The sequence below is a fragment of the Emydura macquarii genome, unplaced genomic scaffold, assembly GCF_026122565.2.
Source record: "Emydura macquarii macquarii isolate MOO-44397 ecotype Brisbane River unplaced genomic scaffold, CSIRO-AGI_Emac_v2 contig_1551, whole genome shotgun sequence".
NCBI lineage: Eukaryota > Metazoa > Chordata > Testudines > Chelidae > Emydura > Emydura macquarii.
This window is the reverse complement of record NW_027131688.1, coordinates 13,729,468-13,753,247: the sequence shown is the minus strand read 5'-3', so window position 1 is coordinate 13,753,247 and position 23,780 is coordinate 13,729,468. Positions and strand designations below refer to the sequence as shown.

The window sequence follows — 23,780 nt, the reverse complement described above, 5'->3', positions numbered from 1 at the left end:
ACTTTATGAAATGAGGAGCGGTTAATGCCAGGTGACCTGGCCAAATTCCCCCTTATGAAAATAGGTGCAGTACAGTGCTTCGGCTCAGATTCAACACGCACTTAAGCGCCTGTTTTAACTTAGGCCTGGTCTACATTTACCTTGAAATTCGACAGCAGTTATGTGAGCTACGCAGAGTAGCTTGCATAACTCCTCCTCTATGCGGCGTCTTCACCGCACTGCGCCACTTGAGGGGGTGGTTTTAAGACGTCGACTTCCAGATCGATTGAACGGGTCTTCACTGACTGCTCAATCGATCCGGATAGATCGGTCTGACGGCGGCAAATTTGCTGCCGTCAGTGAACACGTGCCCTTAGAGGAAGTTAAAGATGAGCATGTGTTTGAATGCTTTGTTGAATCATAGCCTTAAAGGAACTGTGCGCGCTGCTGTTGAGAACTCTAAGGCCTGTCACGTTTAGCTACGGTGTCACCTCACGCCCAGTATAGAACACATTGCTTCTGGTAGTAAAGGCATTACATAAAACTAAATAGGGCTTTATACTCTATTCTGTAAGTAGAGTGACTCACCCAAGGCCTATCTTGGAAGGTGTTAAGTGCCCTTAGTTTCAAATGAGTTCAGTGGGAGATAAAGGTGCTCAGCACCCCACAGGATCAGGCCCCAAATCATTATTTTACCCACTACCTCCAGGTAAAGTTGGAGGCTGGCATCACTCAGATTCATATTAACATCTTTACTGAAAATCAGATAGAAGTTATTAATTTATCTTCTCCTAAGTCCATGTTTAGAAGTCAATTAATACAAGGAAACAGAGACCGAAACAAAAGATTCTTCAGTCATAGACCTTCATGTACATAATAGAAACTGGTCAGGTATGAATCATCAGAGGTAGAGGCTCGAAAAACAATCTCCAAGGAGGAAAATCTCTCAGGCAACACATCAACACCCATCTGAAACATCCACTAAACCTGAAGAACAGGTACTGCTAGTCAGCTTCTGAGACAGAGCTTGGCATTATTCAATGAATATTTCAGTACCGCTGAGAAAAGAAGGAAGACGAGAAAACCTAGAGGGAGGCCTTAATTTCCATTGTCTGCCTGCCAGTTTCTGTCTAAATCTGAGAGCAATGTGAGCAAACCAAACCTCTGGAATACAAAGAAAGTTTGTTCAATAGTCTTTACGCCATGAATATGAATTCCTGTAGAAATGAGACTCAACGAACTGGGACAACTCTCTGGCGTTTACCCTAGCACAGTTTTTCCCAAACGGTGGGTCGGTCGCAGAAAGTTTGAGGTGGGTTGCAGACCCGGTGCAAAGAGGAAACCAAGGGAGGGAGGAGGTTTGGCGAGCAAGCTCACCCAGCACTCACTCCACGTCTATCGCTCGTGTCTCATGGAGCTGGGCCCAGGTCCTCATTCAGGGCATTGCGATCTGGCGCACAGGGTCAGAGTGCCATTCAGGTTTGGCATGGCTGTTCCTTCGTCATGACATAGCTAGATTAGTCATTCTTTTTTCAAGATACATTTCAAGGACTGATGCTGCTGTATGCACAATGAAGCATTGGAGACAGAATTCTCTGGACTGTCATACGGCAGGACTGGCATTTCTAATTTCAAAATACTTCAGTAGGCTGAAACTGTTTATCTGCCAGAAAAAGAGTATGTAATTAGCAGTTATGCCAACAGGCCTACAAAAATAGATTAACCTGCTACTTTGCCCTTCCACAAATGGTGGTAAGGCCCATTGGTAAGGCCCTTCAGTTTCACTTTTTATTTGTTTTGAGTTGTTGGTTTTTTTAATTTCTGGGTTTTTTCTTAAAAACTTTTAAAACCGGGGAGGAAAAGGGGAGGGTGGGAATCAATTGAAAACAAAAAGCAGCAGGCAAGGGGGTGTGGCACCCACTACTCATGGAGGCCGGTACTCACCAATGAACAGCTTAAAGAAGCCTTCTGCACTCTGCAGGAATTGGGCAGCAAGGACCCAGATCCCTGCCCTTCTCACTCTCCTCCTGCAGAGAGGAAGCAAATGGGGGCATGCTGAAGGGCCACGGTCAGGAGGGGAGTGCAAGGCTGCAACCTGTGAGTACTGACACCCCCCTCCTATCAGAGAGAGTCCCCTTTTGACCCTGCTGGCCCTTCAGTGCAGCCCGGTCTGCTTCCCCTGCCAAAAATCCTTGGATCCCAAAAAGGCCAAAATGTGGGTGGAAAAAAAAAATTGGTAAAACCAAATACTGTTGTTTTTTTATTTTTAAAGGGAACTTTTCAGGGGAAAAAATCATTAGATGCTGATAACGAAGAGCCTTCACCATTGGTCAATACATGTGACAGTTTTCCCTCTGTGCCCAATCCCCAGAGACTAAGGATATGTCTATACTGACAGTGGCAAAGTCGCTGCCGTCAGATCGACTTATCTGGATCGACTGAGCGGTCAGTATAGATCTGCTCAATCGATCCAGAAGTTGACCTAGTTAAACCACCCCCTCAAATGGTGTAACGCTGCATCGACAAGAATGCAGTTCCCGTCAGCGCAGCACAGTGAAGACAGCGCGCAGAAGGGAAGCACAGCAGTCGACGGGAGTTCGTCACTTGCATAACTCCCGTCGACTGCCGCCGAATCACCAGGTAAGTGTAGACCAGGCCTGAGTCTGTTATATTCCCAGCTAAAAATCCACGACTCTGCAGCTCAAGCTGTAGCAACTCATACTTTCAGCTCTGGAGATCCCTGCTTCAATCCCCCCAATGTGCTGACAGAATTGAGGACATCATGAAATCAGGTCTCTAAAAACGTTTACGTTTTTCAGAGTACAGTTACTGTCAAAGCTTGCCATGGATATAGAATACAGTAGAACCTCAGAGTTACAAACTGACCAGTCAACCACACACCTCATTTGGAACCCGAAGTACACAATCAGACAGCCGCAGAAAGAGAGAAAAAGCCAGTATAATACCGTGTTAAATGTAAACTACTAAAAAAAATAGAGGGAAATTTTTTCTTTTGCATAGTAGTGTTTCAAAGCTGTATTAAGTTAATGTTCAGTTGTAAACTTCTGAAAGAACAACCATAACGTTTTGTTCAGAGTTACGAACAACTTCCATTCCTCAGGAGTTCATAACGCTGAGGTTCTATTGTATCTTAAAGTAACCACTTCATTGCCACCTGTGCTGCATTGTGAAGTTAATGGAATTCCCCCCCCCATTCGTATTGGTGGAAAATTAGTTTTTTTAATAACTCCTATAATCAGTTATTACAGCCACTGCTCTAATATCTTATCTTCATTCTGACATATGTTCCAGGATGGGAGTATAAAGCATTATTTCTTTTTCAGTAACGTTCCAAAATTACAGGCTACTGGCCAACCATGAACAGGGGCATTCAAACAATCAAACACAGCTAATCACTGATCACTCACCTGAAGTCTTTAGTGAGTTTTACTCAAGAAAAAACCCTACTGACTTCAAAGGATCTTTGCCCAAGTAAGAACTGCGTAAGCTTTTATGATTTCTGGTGTTTCATCTGAATAGAATGATGTTACTTGTTGATAAACCTGTTTGACTGGACATATAAACAAAACATTGAAGGTGGGATTTTCAAAAGTATTGCCTTAATTCTGCTCCCATTTAAATCAACAGGAGTTTCACCACTAACTTCAATGGGAGTGGAGTTAAGCCAATGCTAACTGCTTTTGCGAAACCACACTTTTAATGCACTGCAAATCCCAGAATTATGAACTTCGGTAATAATTCCTGGCAACTGGTCTTTTGTTTCTTTAGTACAATGCCCTATTGTGTTTACATGGAAGAATCTGGTTTAGATACTGTGGAAATATAAACTACACAGGGAGTGTACATGGGAAAAAAATCATTATCTATTGTCTCTTTCTATTGTCTCTATTCCTGAATTGATTAAATAAAAATAGAAAAACTAATCAAAACCCAAACTACTTTCTTACTGTAGAACTATTTATCATATTCATATATTTTTATTACCATAGTATCTAAAACCTCACAGTCTTTATTTATCTTCACAACACCTATGTTAGGTAGGGAAATGCCAATTTACAAATGGTGAACTGAGGTAGAAAGACAGACGAAGTGACTTGCCCAAGAGCACACAGGATTCTGTTCAAGAGCAGGGTCTTGCATCCAGGTCGGCTGAGCCCTAGGCTAGTGCCCTAACCCCTGAACCATCCCTTTCTCACCAAGAAGGAGACTGTTTTGGATAGACCACCTTGCTATATCTGGAACATACTAAATGGGAATCACAAGGCGGGGGGAAAAAATGTCAAGAAGAAATGCAACAAGGGTCAAGACTTTCACAAAAGCTCTGCACCCACAAACAAGGCCAGATTTTCAAAGGAGAGCAGCATGTTGGGTGGAGAGCAATTTTGGAAATCTGCCCAGAAGCATCACAATGAAAGAGGAGTTTTGAAAATCTGGCCTCTCTTTAGGTGCATAAAGGGCAGCAGAGCTCTTTTGAAAATCTGGTCCTAGATCTCTTCGCTCTTTCAATTTACTGGTGTTTTTTCAAATTTAATGGTAGGGGCATGTGGGTGTGAAGTATTAGATGGTCACACGTGCTTGCTGCTGTCTCATCATCATTTTAAGCACTATGTGGGGTGGGAGTTTTACCACAGAATTTTGTGTGATTGCCTGAGTTCAGTCACGTTAGTGTGACTTCCGGCCTATGTGGCTATTACATTCAGGCAGTACAGCATTACACAGCTGTGGGAAACATTTCTTATACCTTTCAACCAGGAAAAGAACAACGTTCAATTTTTAGCTAATGGAACATTTAGCTCTCTCACACTTTATATTTGACAGACAATGGCAGATGAACTTGACACACTATTGACCCAAAAGAAGCTTTAACCATCTGTGCACCTGTGACTGTGAAGATATCATCTGGCTGAAAGTTATTCTAACATACTATTGCCCCTTTTTGACCTAGACAGCACGTCAAAGTACAGAGTTTTCAGGATATTCCAATTGGAAGTAGAAGTTAATGGAGTCTGGCATTTTCTTTCATGCAATCTCGTGTATTTACAAGAACGTAGAAATTGCAGTCTCTCTTAAAGCAGAGGGAACTGAGAACAAAAGGACCAGTTTTTAGCTTGCAGCCCCCGGCTTCTTTAGTCAACACCAGACCAAAAAGTTTGCTCTCTAGCTTCTTTCAAGGTCATACTATGCTTACAGGCTTCTGCTTGGCTTTCCTGCCTCTTCCTCTCCCTCTGTTCTTGTCTGATCTCAGTTTGTGTGTGAGCTCTCTTCCCACACACCCCCTAAAACAATACCCAGCCCGAAGTTCCTGGATGGGTTCACACACCCCTTTATTTTAACTGCAAGCATAAGCCCCTGCTTATGTTAATTGAAGGGGGAGTTCACACCAGTCAGTCAATCTCCTGGGGGTTTTAACTCAACCCATAACAAGGTTTCACCAAGCTTATAACAATACATTAGCCATCATTGGCTTCCAGGGGCCATTATAGCGCCAGGTACAGATAGAATCCAGCCATACGCCCAAACCTCTTACACTACATTACTTCTGGGGGGTGCCGTATCATCTGCTAAATCATTGCAGGGGAAATCAACAGTGGATGGAATGGTTGGGATACGGCTGCTTTGTGCTACTGGTGAATCAGATCATGAGAATATGGTGATTGTGTAGAGAAATGGAACTAAATCTGCACACAACTTTTCACATTAGAACTCATTTTGCTATGAGAGGAAGCGCAAACACCACTGTGTGTAATCCACCATTGGACACATGGTTATCCCATGCTCTTTTCAAATAGGGATCATGAGATCTTTAACTTCCAAATAAGTTAAAATTGAGATAGCCACAGAACCACAGGATTGAGGTTTTGCAAAAACGGGGCTCCGTTTTCAGACATTAATGCACATAGTTACCACAAAGAAACCCACAAACATGCCATAACTGTTGCCATGTGTATGTGATTACCCAGTTTGCATGTGCAATCACTGTAAATGTGCTTGCAAAACAACTGCATGTGCCATTGCATACAGACATGTCTGAAAGCAGGCCCAGCATATTTGTTCTCGTGATAGAACTTCTAGGGGTTTTGACAATGGAAGACTCAATTTGATTTCTCCTACAGATAGTGGGGGTTAGTCAAGAAACTCTGTTGGCTAATTATTTAGTAAGGGAAGGGAGACAACTCATAACAAGAGAAAGACATGAATATCCGATGACCTGTGCAGCTGTTGAAACCTCACCCCTCTGCATTAAAAAGGCACACATCCTCTTTATCTCTCCTCCCCTCCCCCGCCCCCCCAGAGTTTCAGAAATGTCTATCAGGTTTAGTATGTATTTGATTAATGCAGTATACACTGGCAGAGAAACCAGGAAATTGCTACACTCTCTAGTTCCAATTTTTAAAAATTAAATAAATTATTAAAATTAATTAAAAGAAAATACAAACAACTGGAATGTGACAGACTTTCCAGTACAGAAACAACTGAAATGCCACAAGAAAAAAAAAGTAGGTTTGTGTTGTTTCTCAGCATGAAATAGCCAGACTGTTTTGTGGAAGGAAGTGCATAGATTTGCAGATGATGCCAGAGGAAGTCTGGGTTTAGAGCTAACCAGAATTCTCAGATATGGCAAGTCCCAAATAAAGGCCTATTCTCCTCCAGGCCACACTGGAAGTGTGACCCTTTGACTTTCTGTCTGGGAAGAAATAGAAAGCTTCTTCGCTTGATTTCAGAGAAAACTGCAGAAATAAATGGAGAAAGAGGAAGACAAGTGCTAGGAGAAGGAGCAGCAGCAACAGGGTACTTGGACTTGAGGCAGTCTCCTTTGGATTGATTGAGTTTTAATAGCACATCTGAGTGAACCTGGAAGTCATTCACAACTTTAAAGCTGGCACTTAGCAAGGAGGACTGTATCAAGGTGTGAGGGTCTTCTATACAAGACACTGCTTCTACAGTGTTGGACATCCAGCGCCTGTTATCCACACAGTTACCTCCTTTGATACCCAAGGAGTTACACCAGTGAAAGACTGGAGAAATAAGACCTTGATCTCTACATCTTTACCTCTGGTGAACGTAACTCAGGTGATATGGAGTCTTAGGATATTTGCAGATATTTACATCCTGTATAAAACTAACATTTCTGTTGTGATCCTACTTACTTTCATTGGGTACTTAATTCTTTCTGTGACTTTTTTCTTTGATACAAAATTGTGGAAGACAATGATAGTAATAATTACAGGATTATGGTATAATCTTGAATGTGTTGGAATTTCTTTTTGTACAAATCTCTATTAACTATACAGGCTATTTCTAGGATCCATTTCTAATCAGCCATTGCATTTAATTCACTTTGGTTTATTGCTCCCATTCCATTTTTCCCAGTAATTTTTCTTCTGTTGGGAAAATAAACATTCACTAAACAGACTAAAACATGTAAGCCTACTATACTCCAGATTTGGTCAACCAAATCATTAATGTCAAAGGGAGAAAAATGAAAGGTCTTCCTTTAAGCTAATGAAGTGACACTCAGGTCATTTTTAAGAGACTTGACTGGCTTTTGCCAAGCCGAGTATCTTATTAATTACAGTAAAATTAAGGTAGGTTACAATAGTATATCACAGTTTACTGAAAAAGTCAAGTTATTTATAATGCTTCATTCCTATAGCGGTAGGCATGAAAAAAAAAACCCCCCTAAGACAGACATATATTTAAGCGTCTTTATCTAGCAGGAAGGAAACTGGGGGCTACATGATGTGGAAACTAAAATACAAACCTTTTTTAAAAAATGCAAGTACTGCTGCTCTGTTTAAAACAAATATATAGGGATTTGATTTCCCCAAATATTAGACTATTTAAGGAAAGGTACAGGTAGTTATTATTCGAGCTAGCAGTACTCCAAATTATATTTCTTGGATGGGATCTATACAGTTTGTATATGTGCAGAGACTATGAATGTCAGTATGATTATCACTTGCCTAGGATATGCTTCTAGATCCAGTGTTATAACAAACACAATCTACCTCTGATATTGTGCTTTTCAGCCATAGATCTCAAAGTGCAGTACAAAGGATGCAAGTCTAACTATCCCAATTTTAGAAAGGGAAACTAAGGTATAGATACTAGTTTAAGGTCACCCAGGAGGCAGGCTGGTTGGTGGCAGACCGGGGAACAAAACTTAGGTCTCTTGAGACCCAGGCCAGTACTCTGTCTGCCAAGCCACAATGCCTTACAGAATTGCAAGAGGCCTGCAATATCCATCAATACAATGCACTTTTTGATTCAATAGAATGCCCCAAAGTCTGGGAGGTTCAATTGCTCTTTTCTCCTGGGGGGGGAAGAGCGGGAGGGAAGCAAACCTCTCCCTTCCTAATGATTAGAAAACACTGCTATAGTTGCATTATTTGAAAATCCATCACTGTTGCAATCCACTGGGGGAAAGGGGCTGATTTTGTGTACAAATTAATAGTTTACTTATAACAGTTTTGGTAAAAGTGGGGTTTCACATGATGGAGGAGAGGCATTCAGGCCTATGTATTCGGAAACTGCCACCAACATCACTTATGCCTTTCAGACCTGCAGATGCATCCATTTAAAAGCCTGTCTACATTATTAAAACCTCCCATCAGCTAGCTAAATATCTAAAAGGGAGCAATCAATTGCTATCTTTATAGGATGCTGGATTAATGTCTAGCTGAAAATACGGGCTATGACAACATGGACATTTGTGCTCACGTGATTCCTTGGCAGGTCACAGATTAATTACACTCTTCCTCTACTGCCAGTTTTCTGGCATTTAACTATATTACTTGATAGTATAAGGATAAGAGATCAAAATACAGACTATCTTGAAGTTGCACTATGATATCTCCTTGATAGTTCTCAAAAACATTGTTAAAGCTGTAGCAATTTTTCTTCATCTAGCCTCTCAGAAAAGGTGGTTCCAAAGAAGGAGTGTACTCCCCCAGCATTCCTGGGTGTATGATGTTAGTTCCTACTATAGCGGCATCATGCTTCCAGATGTTGCCACTCATCTGGGTGTCCTGATCATATTAGATCTGGCTCTAGGAGACACAGCTCACTCTTTATTCAGTAAGCAGAATTTAGGATAGGATTCAATATTCAATTTACAACATCCAGAAGCTCTGTTGTGCCTGGTACAGAAACATGCTATTGCCAATTTCTATTCTGCTCAGTTTCTCTCCTACTTACTTTATTTATTTATTTTTAATTAATTCAGTGAAGTAGTGGTAAGGTAAGCTAGTGACACCTAAAAAGGTTCTTCTATGTGGAAAACTTTAACATTATGCTCTATATTTCTACAGCAAAGATTAGCTTAAAAACATTCCTGGAACCTCAAAAGTTAAGAGCTACAATAAGAAACTATTGTCAAGACCCTCAGGCAATTTTTAGCACCATCAGCTCTGGGATCAGGGTTATGTAGTCGAGGAAAAACAACAAGAGATGATCTCGTTGTGCCTTTGGTGAACTTACTGTCACAGCTGCCACTCTGGTGGTTGTGTTCAGATGGAAAGGAGCTAAAGGGTGCCAGCCTCCAGACCTCTGCAGGTCTCCTAGTGTACATGACCCTGATGTTCATCCTCCACTTGTGAAACGAGGCACGTCTAGTGTTAGTGGTGAAAGCCCCCAAGTAGTGCATTGGCATTTAGTAACATTTACCACTTTTTTCCTTCCAAAACACAGTTTGAAATGTTTCTTCACCTTGAAACAATATAACTGAGATGTGTCTTGGGTGCAAAAGGAACGGAAGGTCCATCTATACTGCAATTAAAAACCTGTGGCTGGCCCATGCCAGCTGGCTAGGACTTCTGGGGCTCAAGCTAAGAGGCTGTTTAATTGCAGTGTAGATGCTCGAGCTAGAGCCCGGGCTCCGGGACCGTGGGAGGTGGGAGGGACCCCATCATTTTGCATGTATACTTGGGATTATGTTTTCCAAAGTGCATTACTCTGCATTTATCAACACTGAATTTCAGCTGATATTTTGTTGCCCAGTCACCTACTTTTGTGAGATCCTTTTGTAACTCTTCGCAATCTGTTTTGGACTTAACACACACTGATACCACTGACGGATATAAGGTTATTTTTGCAAATCACATTCCTACATGAACCCAGGCATTGCTAAACTGTGGCATGGCTTGCAGAGTTCCCAGTTCAGCAGCCAATGCTCTCCTCTTTAATATGGACCTTTTTTCTGGGAATACAAGTTGCAGCATAGATTCATAGAATATTAGAATTGGAAGGAACCTCAGGAGGTCATCTAGTCCAACCCCCTGATCAAAGCAGGACTAACCTCAGCTAAATCATCCCAGCCAGGGCTTTGCCAAGCCGCAGCTTAAAAACCTCTAAAGATGGAGATTCCACCACCTCCCTAAGTAACCCATTCCAGTGCTTCACCACCCTCCTAGTGAAAAACATTTTCCTAATACAAGCATGCAAAACTCCATGTTGATCCAAGTGGAAGATGGGCAGTCTTCACTGCCATGCCTCCATACTACAGAGGAGAAATGTCATGTGTGCTGTTTAACACAGCTGGCACCTACTGTACTGTCACAGCAGCCCACAGTCTGTCTTGGTGTCAATACTTTATTTGATAAACACGCCTGCTTTTAACCCATGTTCTCCTAAACATTAGCTAGTAGAATAAGTGTTAATTCCACCCTTGAAGGAATGCTTCCCCATCTGAATGTCACTACAATCATGTACTTTACACCGTAATTCTGTCTCTTTCCCACTGAGTGGACATAGCTCTTTCAAAGGTGCAGTCTCCTACTTTGTGCTTCTCACACCATGATTTTTTTTTAAATCCAATAAACACCAATTTAGAGTTACATCCAGAGAGACTTCATCATCAGAGAAGTGAAGTCTCTAGAATACATTTTTACATAAATCTTCTTTTAAATGAAGAGGTTTGAATAACTTTATTGCTTTAAGATTTACTGAGTGCTGTAACATAAAGCCTATAAGCAAGCATGGACCTAGCCCTGTAGATATAAATGGAATGTTGTATCATACAGTTAACGACACTGAAAAATAAATGCACATGGTATGGCATCTGACATATGATATATCCATATGAAAGTCCTTAAGAACAGAAATAAGATACAAAGGACCACACAGCTCCTACTATGTATAGTATTTACTGAGCTATAGATAACATTATAGAAATCAAGGGCCAGATCCTCAGCTGGTGTAACCTGGACTAGCTCCATTCACTTTGATGGAGCCATGCTGAATGACCACAGCTGAGAATTAGGTCCTCACTCTGATTTAACTGATACTTCATGCAACACATGATGAAAGAGTCGTCTTGTTCTTACAGCAGAATGCTGCTTAGAAGGTTTGGGGGATGACAGTCTATAACAAATATTTTCAGGCACCTAATTATGAATATTTTTGTGATAAAAAGTCTGAACAACTAATAATTGACTGGAAAATTCATAGCAAGAGATGGAAAAATTTGGTCCATTTGTAAGTATCAGAACATCTACACTCCATGACTGCGGTGAAGCAGCAAACCACAACAGGGTCTATCGTAAAGAGTGCAGTTCCTGTGCAAACTGTTGCTGCAAATTTTTAAGAAACGACCTGCTCGCAATACAGAGTGATATGGTATTTGGTTAAACCTCTGCAAGTGCTCACTAGTTACTAGCTTAAAAAACCTTGTTTTTTGTCCTGCCTGTGATAGCCCATAGTTAAGTATCAGCTTTAGTTATTCTTTTCTTGCACTCTTGAGGCTAAACTATTTTTGCAGCTATTTTACTGAACCGAGTGAAATTTTGTTTTTTTATATGCTCTGGCTTGATGTTGACTGCTGCCTAGATCATGTGTAAATGAGCCACATGGCTTATAGTGTGGCGATATCTATTTTACTGGGGAGATTTCAGGTGGTCAAAAAACTCCTTCTCCCCAGAGCCTGCATACAGAGCCCTGCATCAAGGGTTCTGTATAAAAAGCAAAGTTCAGTATCAGTCTTTTCTCACCTAATTTTGCTGCTCAAAGCAGTAGCAGGTGCTTCAGAGCCTGTTATTTAAGTGAGATGTGATATTGCTTGAAAAACAGGGTACACAGCAAATCTATTATTGATGCAACTCATTTTGTAGTAAGAGAACTAAGACTATGTTTTTAAAATACCAAAATATATACTGAACTCCTTTTATTGCTTTCACATATACATCCCTACATGACAAAGGGAAAGGACAGAATTACAGCAAATGCCAAAAACACATAATGATCACTCACAGAAGCAGCTATAACATGGCCTTCTGTGAAACAGCTTAATTGATTTTATTTTATTGCCAGAAAGACACAAATTGTTTTTTTTTTCTTGATGAACAGAACAAAAGAAAAAAATAAAATGGGTGACCCGATTTTGAAGACAGAATTATGACAAACTTAGAACAAAGACCTCGATCCAGCAAAGCACTTAAGTACATAGGTAGCCCAAATGACTTCCATAGGACTACTCATGTTTAAGTTACACACATGCTTAAGTGTCTTGCTAGATCAAGACCTAAATGGTCAAAGATTCTTTCACACTGCATATTTCTCTATTGGTCTTGTCTAGCCCAGAAAAATGGGTGGTGTTGGAAAACGAGCTAAGATTATGAACAACTCTTAGCACCTACCTTAGACAAAGACAGTGATATTTAAAAATGTATTAATAGAAGTTATAGTTAACTCTGGGGGGAACCTAGGATTGACCATGATCAGTTAACACATTAAACACATTAAACCTCATATTACGCGAGATGTAGGTTCATATTTGAGAACGTGTTAATATAGGTTATGTTAGCTAACATGCTTTAAAGCATGTTTTCCTAGTCTAAACAAGGCCATTTTGTAAACTTTAAACCAAATGACAAGTGTAAACAACTTCTGAGGGCCCAGTCCTGAGTTACACATTCAATGCATTTTGTTTGCAATGGGCAAAACATGAAAAATGTTTTGGAAGTGTGTGCAGTATAGTCTGAACTTCTACCCTATGCCTGAGGTTGCTAGAAACACTACTAGAGAGTTTGAATAACTCCTGCTCAAATAAGACAGACAGTGAATATGTTCTGGAGAGAGAATATTCTATCTTTAGCACAGAGAGGATGTTAGATTTCACACATCAGGACACTGTAAACAAGTTTTTTCTGCTAATCCAACAGGATAAAACAAATTAAATGGACCCAGTCCTGCGAAACGACACCAGTGCTACAGTATCTGCACTGGATTCCTGTACGACTACAAGTAGAGTTTAAGGTGTTGGCCATGACCTGCACAGCTCTAAATCTCCCCTCTCCCCACCACAAGCCCTGCTGACACCCTCCTTTCTTGATCACCATGGACACCACCACCTCAGGCCTGTAACCACCTTTGACTCAGACCTGTCTCTAATTCCTCACCTCCAGGCACTGTCTAAATCTTGGCAATTATTTCTGCCTAACATCTCTAAGATACTCCCTTTCCTATCCATCCACACAGCTAAAACTCTTGTCCGTGCTCTCATCATCTTGCATCTCGATTTCTGCAACTTCCTTCTCTGCCCTTGACAAATTCAATCTTGCCCAGCTCACATCCGTTTAGAAAGCAGCTGCAAAGATCATTTTCCCAGCCCATCACTGCGGCCCTATCACTCCTCTTTTTGCATCCCTCCACTGGCTTCCCCTTCTCTATTGCAAATATAAGCTACTTCTCTTCATTTTCAAGGCCCTTCACAGTCCACCCTTACTCTTCCGAACCTTGCTCATTCTGTATCAAAAGGTTGACTCCCACCTCCAATTGGCCAGTAATGTCAGCCTTCATCACCCATTTATTAAATTTTCAAACAATTATCTCTGTTTTCTCCCATGTTGCTCTTCATGCCTGGGAGATGCTCCCAGCAACCATCTGCAAAGCAACCTCATTATCTTTCTTCAAAAACCCTCCTTAAAACTCCCCTTTGCTGTGACACCTACAAAAAACTTAACAACAGTTAGGCTGCTGGTGTATGCTAGGACCACTACTGATCACCAACATTGTCTCATTGTTCTCCTCCATCCATCTCTATGTCCATATGTTGTCTCGTCTTATACTTAGGTTGTAAGCTTCTTAGGGCAGGTGCGTCTTTTTGTTCTGTGTTCATACAATGCCTTGCATGACTAGGAATGCTGGCTGCTATGATAATACAAACAACCACAATAACATCATCATCATGGGACCTGCCTACCAGAGAGATCACTTCTCTTATTGTGAGATACTGGCCAAAGCTGCAGTCAGCTAATAAAGGAGAAAAATCTGCTGGCTGGATGTTCTCTGGTGTGACCCTAGGATTCTGTAACTTGCTTCCTCCTTGGGATCAAACAGCCAGACTTGATGATCTTCTGGGCAGGCTCCAAGAGCCAATTATTTGACAACGTTTTGCGGGAAAGGCTCGGGTATGTTCCTCCGCAGGATGAGGGAAGAGAGGGTACTTTTGTTGTGCTTTGTTTTTATATTTATTGGCTGGCTGACAATTCTTTTTTTTTTTTTTTTTTTTGTCTCCAGCCAATTATTTGATGCTTCTGGCTGAACTGATTTTATTTATTACTTATTGCTGGTGGAGGTGTTTATAAATGTAATTATCACTAGGGTACTCATTGCTTCTGCACTGAGTTCTTCGCTGTCGTTAAATCTATATTATTAATAAAGCGATGAGCACCAAACTAATCTGCACACAGATCTTTTTTTCTAGGCAGAGCCTAAATAACATCAACATGGTTCCATAGGAATGCCCATCAGATCAGCTTGCAGGATCAGGGCCTGAGTAGGTTCTATGTTCATATTTTACATACAATTCCTAATCTCTGTTCTGATTCAATAGCTTTCACATCCACAAGAAATTGCACCATCTAACTGCACAACACAAAATAGTTCTCTCAACATCAATATCTCATATATTTTCAGAGCAAACTGCTTTGAGAATAAACTCTGATTGGATGAATTAACATAACACTGCACTATTTACGATTGACCTAGATAATAAACTATCCAGGATAAAGTCGGTATCTTCCTCTCTCTCAGCAGTTTTGAGCACGCAGACTGTGCTCAATAAATAACGTATAATCCAGTTATCACTAAATATCCCTGCTGCACATAAAAATAAGAAAAGATGAGCCAGATTCTTTTCCCATTTGCACTGGTGCGAAACAGAAGTAGCTCCACTATAAATCCATGTGTCCACACTGATGTGGAGCTGGTCCGAGTCAAATTAGAAACAAGTGTCAGGATTTCTGTTCTGAACTCACAGATGATACGCATCTAGCCAAAAAAAAAAAAAAAAAATCAAGGAAACTTTTTTACAGACTGACATTTCACAATAAAGTGTGAAAGGAGGAAAAAGACATTCATCAGGGGGGCATTAAAAATAGATGGCATAAAGAAGTAAAATGCTGAGAGGCTGACTTCTCTCACAGCAGTTTTACACTATAGACTGATAGTGTGATTCATTCACCGGGGACGACAACGACAACGGGTGGGGTTGGATCACAGTCGGAATTCGGCTGGAAATTAGAAGGCTTCTAACCATCAGAAGACAGAGGTTCTGGAACAGCTTTCCAATATGAAAAGTTGTTTGCCCCAAGAAATTTCAAATTCTCAAAGAATGAAAAGTAAGAAACAGCTCATTGAGTCACAGTCAATTTAAGGCTACTTGTTCTTATCGCTCACGACAATGAATGCCTCTTATGCTTGGGAAGAATGTCCCATCAAAATTCATAGAGTCACTGCCTTCTCCTCTCCTCAGGCCTTCCTTAAATATCTACCTCTGCCATGATGCCTACAATAACCTTTGAATGACACTGGCTAGGCTGACAGCCACTTGCGACTATTTTGTCCAGTCCACTGAGGCAACTAATTTGTCCAGACATACCCAGACCCTCTTTACTGTTCCAACGTCCCCCACTCCCACGTGTCTGCTTATCCACCTATTGCAAACTGTCATAATCCTAGACTATAAACTCTCTGGGTCAGGGAGTGTCTTTATTTTATTCATAGATACATCACCCACACGATGGGGTCCTGGTTGAAGCCTTTACAGGCTCTATCACAATATAAAACAGCAACAGCTATCATTTTCTTTTTTTGTGAATTTCTATACTGGCAAAAGCCCTAGTGTGGATGCAGTTATACCAGCAAAAGCACTTTTAATGTCACTATAAGCCACATCTACACTCAGAGGGTTTGCTGGGATAGTTATATCACAACCCTTTTCTAGTGTAAAATTTGCCTTAAAAATAAACCACAGTATTTTACTTAACCTTTGAATTTCTGACTAGCCTAAAGACTCTGCAGCTTGCAGCATGGCAATTACTATTGGTAACCCATCACTTAAAATGTTGTCTCCTTGATATTAAAAACCAAGATTTCATACTAGTCAGAGGCAGACTCATTTAAAGGCTTTGAAACATAACTGTTTGTATGTCCCAGAATTTCCAAATATTGGAAATTTTGGGCTGAGATTCTGCAGACAGAAGTGTGGTGTTTAGTGTGGAATCATTTGCAGGAGTACTTAGACTGATTTTATTTGATATCTCTTCCGCTTGTCCTTTTTCATGGTTACAAAAAAGCTCTGGGGATTTCTTGATTGTATTAGTGAAGCACAACAGCTCCACTCAAGCATAAAACATGAAAGGAACTTGTATGCTGTCTAGGGGAAAAACAATTGAATTTCATTCAGCTTAGCAAGGAGATATGCTTTCATATTGAATTACACTGTAAACGGGTAGGTTTTCCAAGTGTTCAATAGTCCGAACCACCCCCTTGGTGGCCCTCAATTGCCTATAGCTCAAAAATAAGTCAAAACCAAATTGCTTCTCAGAAATCACTCAAATGAAAAATCCGGATACTGCTGGCTAAAACACAACCTTACAAAAAAGCCTATGTGGTAAAGGCTCAATATAAATGCAAAAGCACAGAGGCCCCATCAAATTAGAATACAAGAGTCCTACAGAGATCATTTTTTAACAGAAACCTTCCCAAGATGTGTGGTTAGCTTTTTCTACTGTTAACCTAACCTCAGCTCCCTTTCTCAACACGCAGCCTCTTTTAAAACTGCAACCTGGTGACCAAGGGGTCAGGCCTGCAAACACACACACACAGGAGCGACTTTACTGACATGACTGGTTCCATTGCGTGAGTGTGTTCTGACCCCGGTACCAGATTAGTAAATCCCAGGCCTAAACTCTTACCTTCTAACTGGGGTCTCCAATTAGTTTCATCAGCATTCGCTGTGATCTAGTTTGGTAACATGGTATAGAATATCAGGAAAGCTACCCCTTCTTTCTGTTTAGCTTAGTCAGTCTTCATCTTAGATGAAAAATATTGCCACCTGAAAGGAGTGACTATTTAATCCAACTCTGCAAGAAGCAGGTCACCCCTGCCTTTAAAGATGGGTAGCAGACTGACTTGGATGGGTAGGCAAATACCTAATCAAAACTTCTTTCTGAACTCAATAGTCACATCTCACATTTTGTCCAGCATTCACCCTCTCGTTGTTCAAATCACTCTTTACAACACACTTCTGCTAAGTCCACAATGACAATCCATGTCAGGAAATAGGCTGTCCTGTGTGACAAAAAAAACCAACACACACACAACAAAAACAACCTATGCTCAGTTGCCTGAATCAGAAAGGTGCTGAGCACCCTCAACTTCCAGTGGCTCACAGATTAAGGTCCTTTAAAACACAACCATCCTCTAGGTCACCCCTGTTCATTGTGTCATCTGTCTGTCCCCACCTACATCGTAGAAGACTTGCGGAAGGGACTGTGTCCTTCCAATTTGGGTCTTGTACAGCACTTAGCAGGTGATGCTTAATAATAATAATAATTCTACTGAGCACAACTGAAAATAAGGGCAAAATTTTTGCATCTGCTACAAGAAAATTATAACCCTACAAAAGGCTGCAGGAGAAAATGTAAAAGAGTTCTTGCAAAGGAACACAAGAGGGACGAGGGTAGTTTTCACCCCACACTGCAACCAAGTGAACTGCAAACAAGCCACTGTGCAAGTATCCATCATGGGAGCAGATGGAAATAAGACTGTCAAGACATGCCAAAGGTTCCAAGCCAATCAATCTAATGGAGTGCTTCTCAAGCTTTCCAGACTACTGCACCTCTTTCAGGAGGCTGAATTGTCTTGTATACCCCAAGTTTCACCTCACTTAAAAACTACTAGCTTACAAAAATCAGATGTAAAAATACAGAAGTATCACAGCACACTATTACTCACAAATTGCTTACGTTTTCATTTTTACCATATAATTATAAAATAAATTGCGACCCCCTAGATTGAGAATCACTGATATAGTACAGAGAGCAGTATAAACAAGCCATTTGTCTGTATGAAATTTTAGTTTGTACTGACTTTGCTAGTGCTTTTCATGTAGCCTGTTGTAAAACTAGGCAAATACTTAGACTAATTGATGTACCCTCCCCGGAAGACCTCTACGAGAACGACTGATCTAATGCGCAATCTGTTGTGTATTTTCCCCTAATAGTTTTAGGGATATTTAAGTAGGTGAATCTCCTTGCCTTCATCCACTTCAAGATCAAAGCAAACAAAAAGTCTGAAGTGGTTTAACAAGGCTGGTGAGTAAAAACGCTGAAAATTCTAGGAGCTATATCTATAGACTGACAACCTTTGTAACGATAATTAAATCACTCCCTAGTAACTATGACAATTCAACACTGTTCCAACATGCTCTTACAATTACCATTTGCCCATGATTAAAAGTTACATAAGCTACTATATAAGTCCTATAGGAATAAATACTAAGATATTTGGTAGTGATCTATTGTAAACATTTCTCCATTCAATTAAAACCTCAGTACTTTACACAATTTATGGCAGTAGTTTTCAAACTTTCTGAGCTGAGCCCCCCTTTTCGGTTACAAGTTTTGGTTTCACCCCGCAACCCAGACAAAAAGAAGTGAGTCAGGGGGTGGAGGTGGCGCTCCCTCCCGTCAAGCCCTGCAACGCCGGGCTGAAGCCTGAGCCGCCTGGTGTCACCACTCACCTCCCTGAACGTTTTTCCGTCCCCCCTAGGGGGCCGCGCCTCACAGTTTGAAAATCTCTGATTTATGGTGTCTCAGTGTCATCTGATTGTCTCTTATGCTGCAAACAGAGGCACGGCTAACTAAGACACCATGCTTGAGCTACAAGCAAAATCCTTAAACAAATGTCTTCAAAGCTCAATAAATGCTTTAAAATAATGCTTGTAGAACGAGGGTTGCAATCACAATGTAAATCACAACATAACAGCATTCAGAGTATAATGATGAGCTTGATTCTCCACTGCCTTGCACCTGATGGGCTTGATTCTCCACTGCCTATGCACCTGTGTAAAGCGCTACCATTCAGGTTTGGCAGAGTTTTACACCCACTCAGCACCCACGGGTATATAGTAGTGGAGACAGTCACACCCACTTTATTCATGCTAAAGTGTGTAGAAGGCAGGTTGACACTTAACAGGAGACATTAAATGTACTTAAAACAAGTAAAGAAAAATGATAAGAGAGCAGAGCCTCACTGCAAATCTTCTCTATTAATGTGCTCTTATGAATTTGCAAGATGAATTTCAGACCTGCTTAATAACAAATATGCAATTACAGAAATGTTCAGGTTGTAGTAATATTTGTTTAGCAGAGAGTCTTTGGCAAATCAACCCATCTGAAGAGTTGAGAGACACAGGTAATTCTAAGAAAATCCTCTGAATACGAATTTCAGTATAAACCACAAACAGTATTCCATTCTGATACCCAGCACTGGGACAACTCACATGCATAAAGTTATTCATATAGTAAGAGTTTGGGGCCTTAACTGTATAGATCTTGTTATACATCATCACCTATATCTTGTAAACTAACAAGGACAAGTAGTAGTGGTATACTACCTGCTAAGGGTGCCTTTCTTTCCACATCTGGATGTCCAAGCATCCTAAACTGCCTAATTACAAACTGCATGATTTGCACTGTGCACTATGCTTTCTAATGGCTTTCAGCAAATACTAACCACTGATTAGCTGGATGCATCAAGAAGGGCTAAAATAATGTTTTAGGACACCGGACCAAAAATTTCTTAGGCCTTGTTTACACATAAAAGTTGTGTAGCTTTAACTACACTGGCGTAGTTAAAGCAGTACAACCTCCGTTTTAGTGAGGATTGTTATATTGGTATAAGAGTGCTTACACCAGTACATCTTATGTCCACTCAGGAAGGGGAATAAGCTATATTGATATAAAGTACCTTTCATACATAGCATCATAGAAGGATAGTGTGGAAGGGATCCCAAGAGGTCATCTAGTCCATCCCGCCCTGCTGATGCAGGATCAAGTAAACCTAGACCATCCCTGACAGGTGTTTGTCTAACCTTCTCTGAAAAACCTCCAATGATAGGGATTGCACAACTTCCCTTGGTAACCTATTCCAGTACTTACTTATCCTTATAGCTAGAAAGATTTTCCTAATATCTAAACTAAATCTCCCTCACTGCAGATTGCCAATTATTTCTTGTGCTACCTCCAGTGAATATGGAGAATAATTGATCACCATCGTCCTTACAATATATCTGAAGACTATTATCAGGTTGCTCCCTCAGTCTTCTTTTCTCAAGACTGACCATGCCCAATATTTCTAATCTTTCCTCATAGGTCAGGTTTTATAAACCTTTTATCATTTCTGTTGCTCTCCTCTAGACTCTCTCCAATTAGTCCATCTTTATACTGATAAAACAGTGTCCATGTTAAGGGACGTATGGATATAACTATTTAAGTTAAAAAACAATAATTACCCCCCCCCCCCCCAACAATGGAAGGTATGCCTACCCTACAGCAGTGTAGAAACCGCCTACATTGACAGAAGGGGTTTTTCTGTCCATGTAGGTAATCTCCCTCTTCAAGAAGCAGTAACTAGGTCAATGGAAGAATGCTTTCATTGACCTCGCTACATCTGTTGTGGGGATAAGATTGACCTAACTATGTTTCACAGGGCACGAAGTTATTCACAGCCCTCAGCAATGTAGCAAGGTCAGCCTAAGTTTTAGGTGTAGGCCGTGCCTGATATAGGCCTATTCTATATCTAAAACTTAGTTTGACCTAGCTCTGTCACTCAGGAGCATGGCAAATTCATACCCAGGAGAAACGAGTTAAAATGGCCTAAGCCCCAGTGTAGACACTACTAGGTCGACAGAAGAATTATTCTGTCAACCTAGTTACCACTTCTCTAGGGGATGGATTAACTACAGCGATGGAAAAATCCCTTCCATCACTGTGGCAAGTGTCTACACTACAATGGCACAGCTGCAGCATCACAGCTGTGCCACTGTAGCAGTTGGAGTGAAGACATACATATTTTGTACTGATATGAACAGAGTTATAAGGACTTGAGCCCTTCCACCTAAAACAAGTGTTATCGAAATAGGAACCAAACTAAAAAAAACCAACATTAACAAAAAAGATTGACAAGATGGGTATGAACCACAATGGTCTGTCACACTGGTTGAGGTTCCTCCCTCGTCCCATCCTTTCATCACTCCATTTTGTATTTAAACTGCTCATTCAACAGGACAGGAACCTCACACTTGACTGGAGAGCACTTAACACACTGTTGGTGCTGACAATAATCAGCAGGATGCGTAGCACCAAGGTTGTATTTTTCTATAGACACGTGATCGTCTCTCTTGTACTTCGATACATAATGTTATTTCTTAGCTACTGTGCTGAACAGAGAAAGGAAAGCACTGGCACTTCTCTTGTGACACGATCTTAATATCTATCTGTTCTCTTTAGTGGCACTTCTCTCTTCCACACCTATTATCAGTCTGATTTGACTGTAATGGTTATTTGACTATGCTTACTAAACTGTCTGGTCTCAACAAGTTACAAACAATAATTCCTCCTGGGAATCTCCAAACTCCTCTGCGATTTGTCCACCTGGAATGCTGGAACGACGACACAGACCTGATAACAGTCTTCAGATATATTAAGGGCTCTTATAAAGAGGATAGTAATTAATTGTTCTCTACGTCCACCAAGGGAAGGACAAGAAGTGATCAGCTTAACCTGCAGTAAGGGAGATTTAGATTGGATAGTGGGAAACACCTGCTAACTCTAAGCATAGTTAAGCACTGGATCAGGTTACCGGTGGAGGTTGTTGAATCCATCACTGAATACCCTCCACTGAAGGTTTTTAAGAATTAGCTATACAAACACCACTGAAGGATGATCTAGATATACTTAATCCTGCCTCAGCACAAAGGGATGCACTAGATAACCTTCTCAGGAGGGTCTCTTCAAACCCTACATGTCTACCATTCAATCCATCTTTAGGGTTGAAACATGAACTACAGCTGGGGGGGGGGGGGGGGATGCAAATCGCACCTACTTAGGAAGTTGGGGAACAACCTGCAAATACCACTGTTTGACTTATACTGGTGAATATGTGATATATACATGATCATACTGTGCAGAGTTCACCCCTGTAACTCCTTTAAAATCAGGGATGAGTTTGGGCTAAAGGTGTGTGCACATCTGTCTGGATATGTGCATACATAGGTTTGAAAGGGAACGTGCCCTTCCTTATGTGCACGTTTGCAATTTTGTTCAAGCATACACATGTGTATGAGAGTTTGTAGGTGTGCATGTATAACTCACTGGTGTGTGTGTATTACAGGTCTCCCTTTGTGCTGATTCACAGAGCATATAAGTTTTTACAGCCCCTTGCTGAGGAGTCTTGGCTCTTGAGTTCATGCTATAGCAGCTGATGTTTTTAGCCCTAGAGGGCCTCAATTTAATCTCCAGTGTGTTGTCCAAACCGTGGCCATCACTGATGCGTCTTTGCGCACATGCATGCAGGATGGATGCATGCACAAGGGTGAGTGTGCAAACAGATGTGTGAGCGCAGAGATGCGTGTACATATGTACAAGTGAGTGCACGCACACAGGTGTGTGAGCATACACATGCAGGCAGATGTGAACACACACACACACACACACACACACAGAGGCAGGTGTGCTCATTCGCTCCCTGAGCTACTCACCCAGCCTTCGAAGCTGTCGGCGCTGCCCGTGCTGTGTAAGAGGTCGTGGAAGCGCAGGGTGCAGTTGGCCACGAAGTCATCGTAGCCGATGGGGGTGTCGTGGAAGACGGCCAGCTCCAGCTGACGGCCGTCGGTGACCGGGGCGCAGAACTCCTCGTTGTAGGTGGGCTTGTTGGTCTTCTGCTTGGTGCTGGTCTGCCCCACCCGCACCTGGTCCACGCTCACCGCCACGTAGGGGTCCAGCAGCTGGTAGCCCTTCTTGAAGAGCGAGTGGCGCAGCGACCAGCGGGTGGGCTGCAGCCCCACCGCCTCCCCGATCCGCACCTTCATGTAGCCGTTGAACTTCATGGTCCCGGACATGGCAGCCCGGCCGGGGCTCAGGGCGGCCCGCGGCAGAGATGCTGAGCTCAGCAGCTCCTCCTCAGAGGGGCAGGCAGCCCCGGCTGCCCCGTCTCTGAGCCATGCCGCCGGCGGACCAGTCCCCAAGCTCCCCTCAACTCCAGGGGCAGGGCAGCGCCCAGCCCGCCCCTTCCACCCGGGCTGGCGAATCGCTGGGGGCTGAAGCGAGCCCCGCTGAGGTTCGCAGCGCGGCACCTCGCGATCCTCCCGCCTCGGCGCGCCTCTGCCCCTGCCGAGGCGGGCCCGGCTGGGCGGCGAGTCCCCGCAGCAGGAAGCGGCCGCGGGCGCCGCCTTCCCCCTCAGCCGGCGCGGAAGCTCGAGCGCCGCCACCACCGCA

General features: G+C 42.0%; 1 protein-coding gene across 1 annotated transcript in view; it reads right to left on the bottom strand.

Moving 5' to 3' along the window:
* PRKCH (protein kinase C eta) overlaps positions 1 to 23,409 on the bottom strand; it is a 170,010-nt gene extending 146,601 nt beyond the window's left edge. Inside the window, exon 1 of the mRNA XM_067554909.1 lies at positions 23,045 to 23,409. Coding sequence (XP_067411010.1) covers positions 23,045 to 23,404 — 360 coding nt within the window. The 5' untranslated portion in view covers positions 23,405 to 23,409. The remainder of the gene's footprint in view (positions 1 to 23,044) is intronic.
* Positions 23,410 to 23,780: the final 371 nt, after the last annotated feature.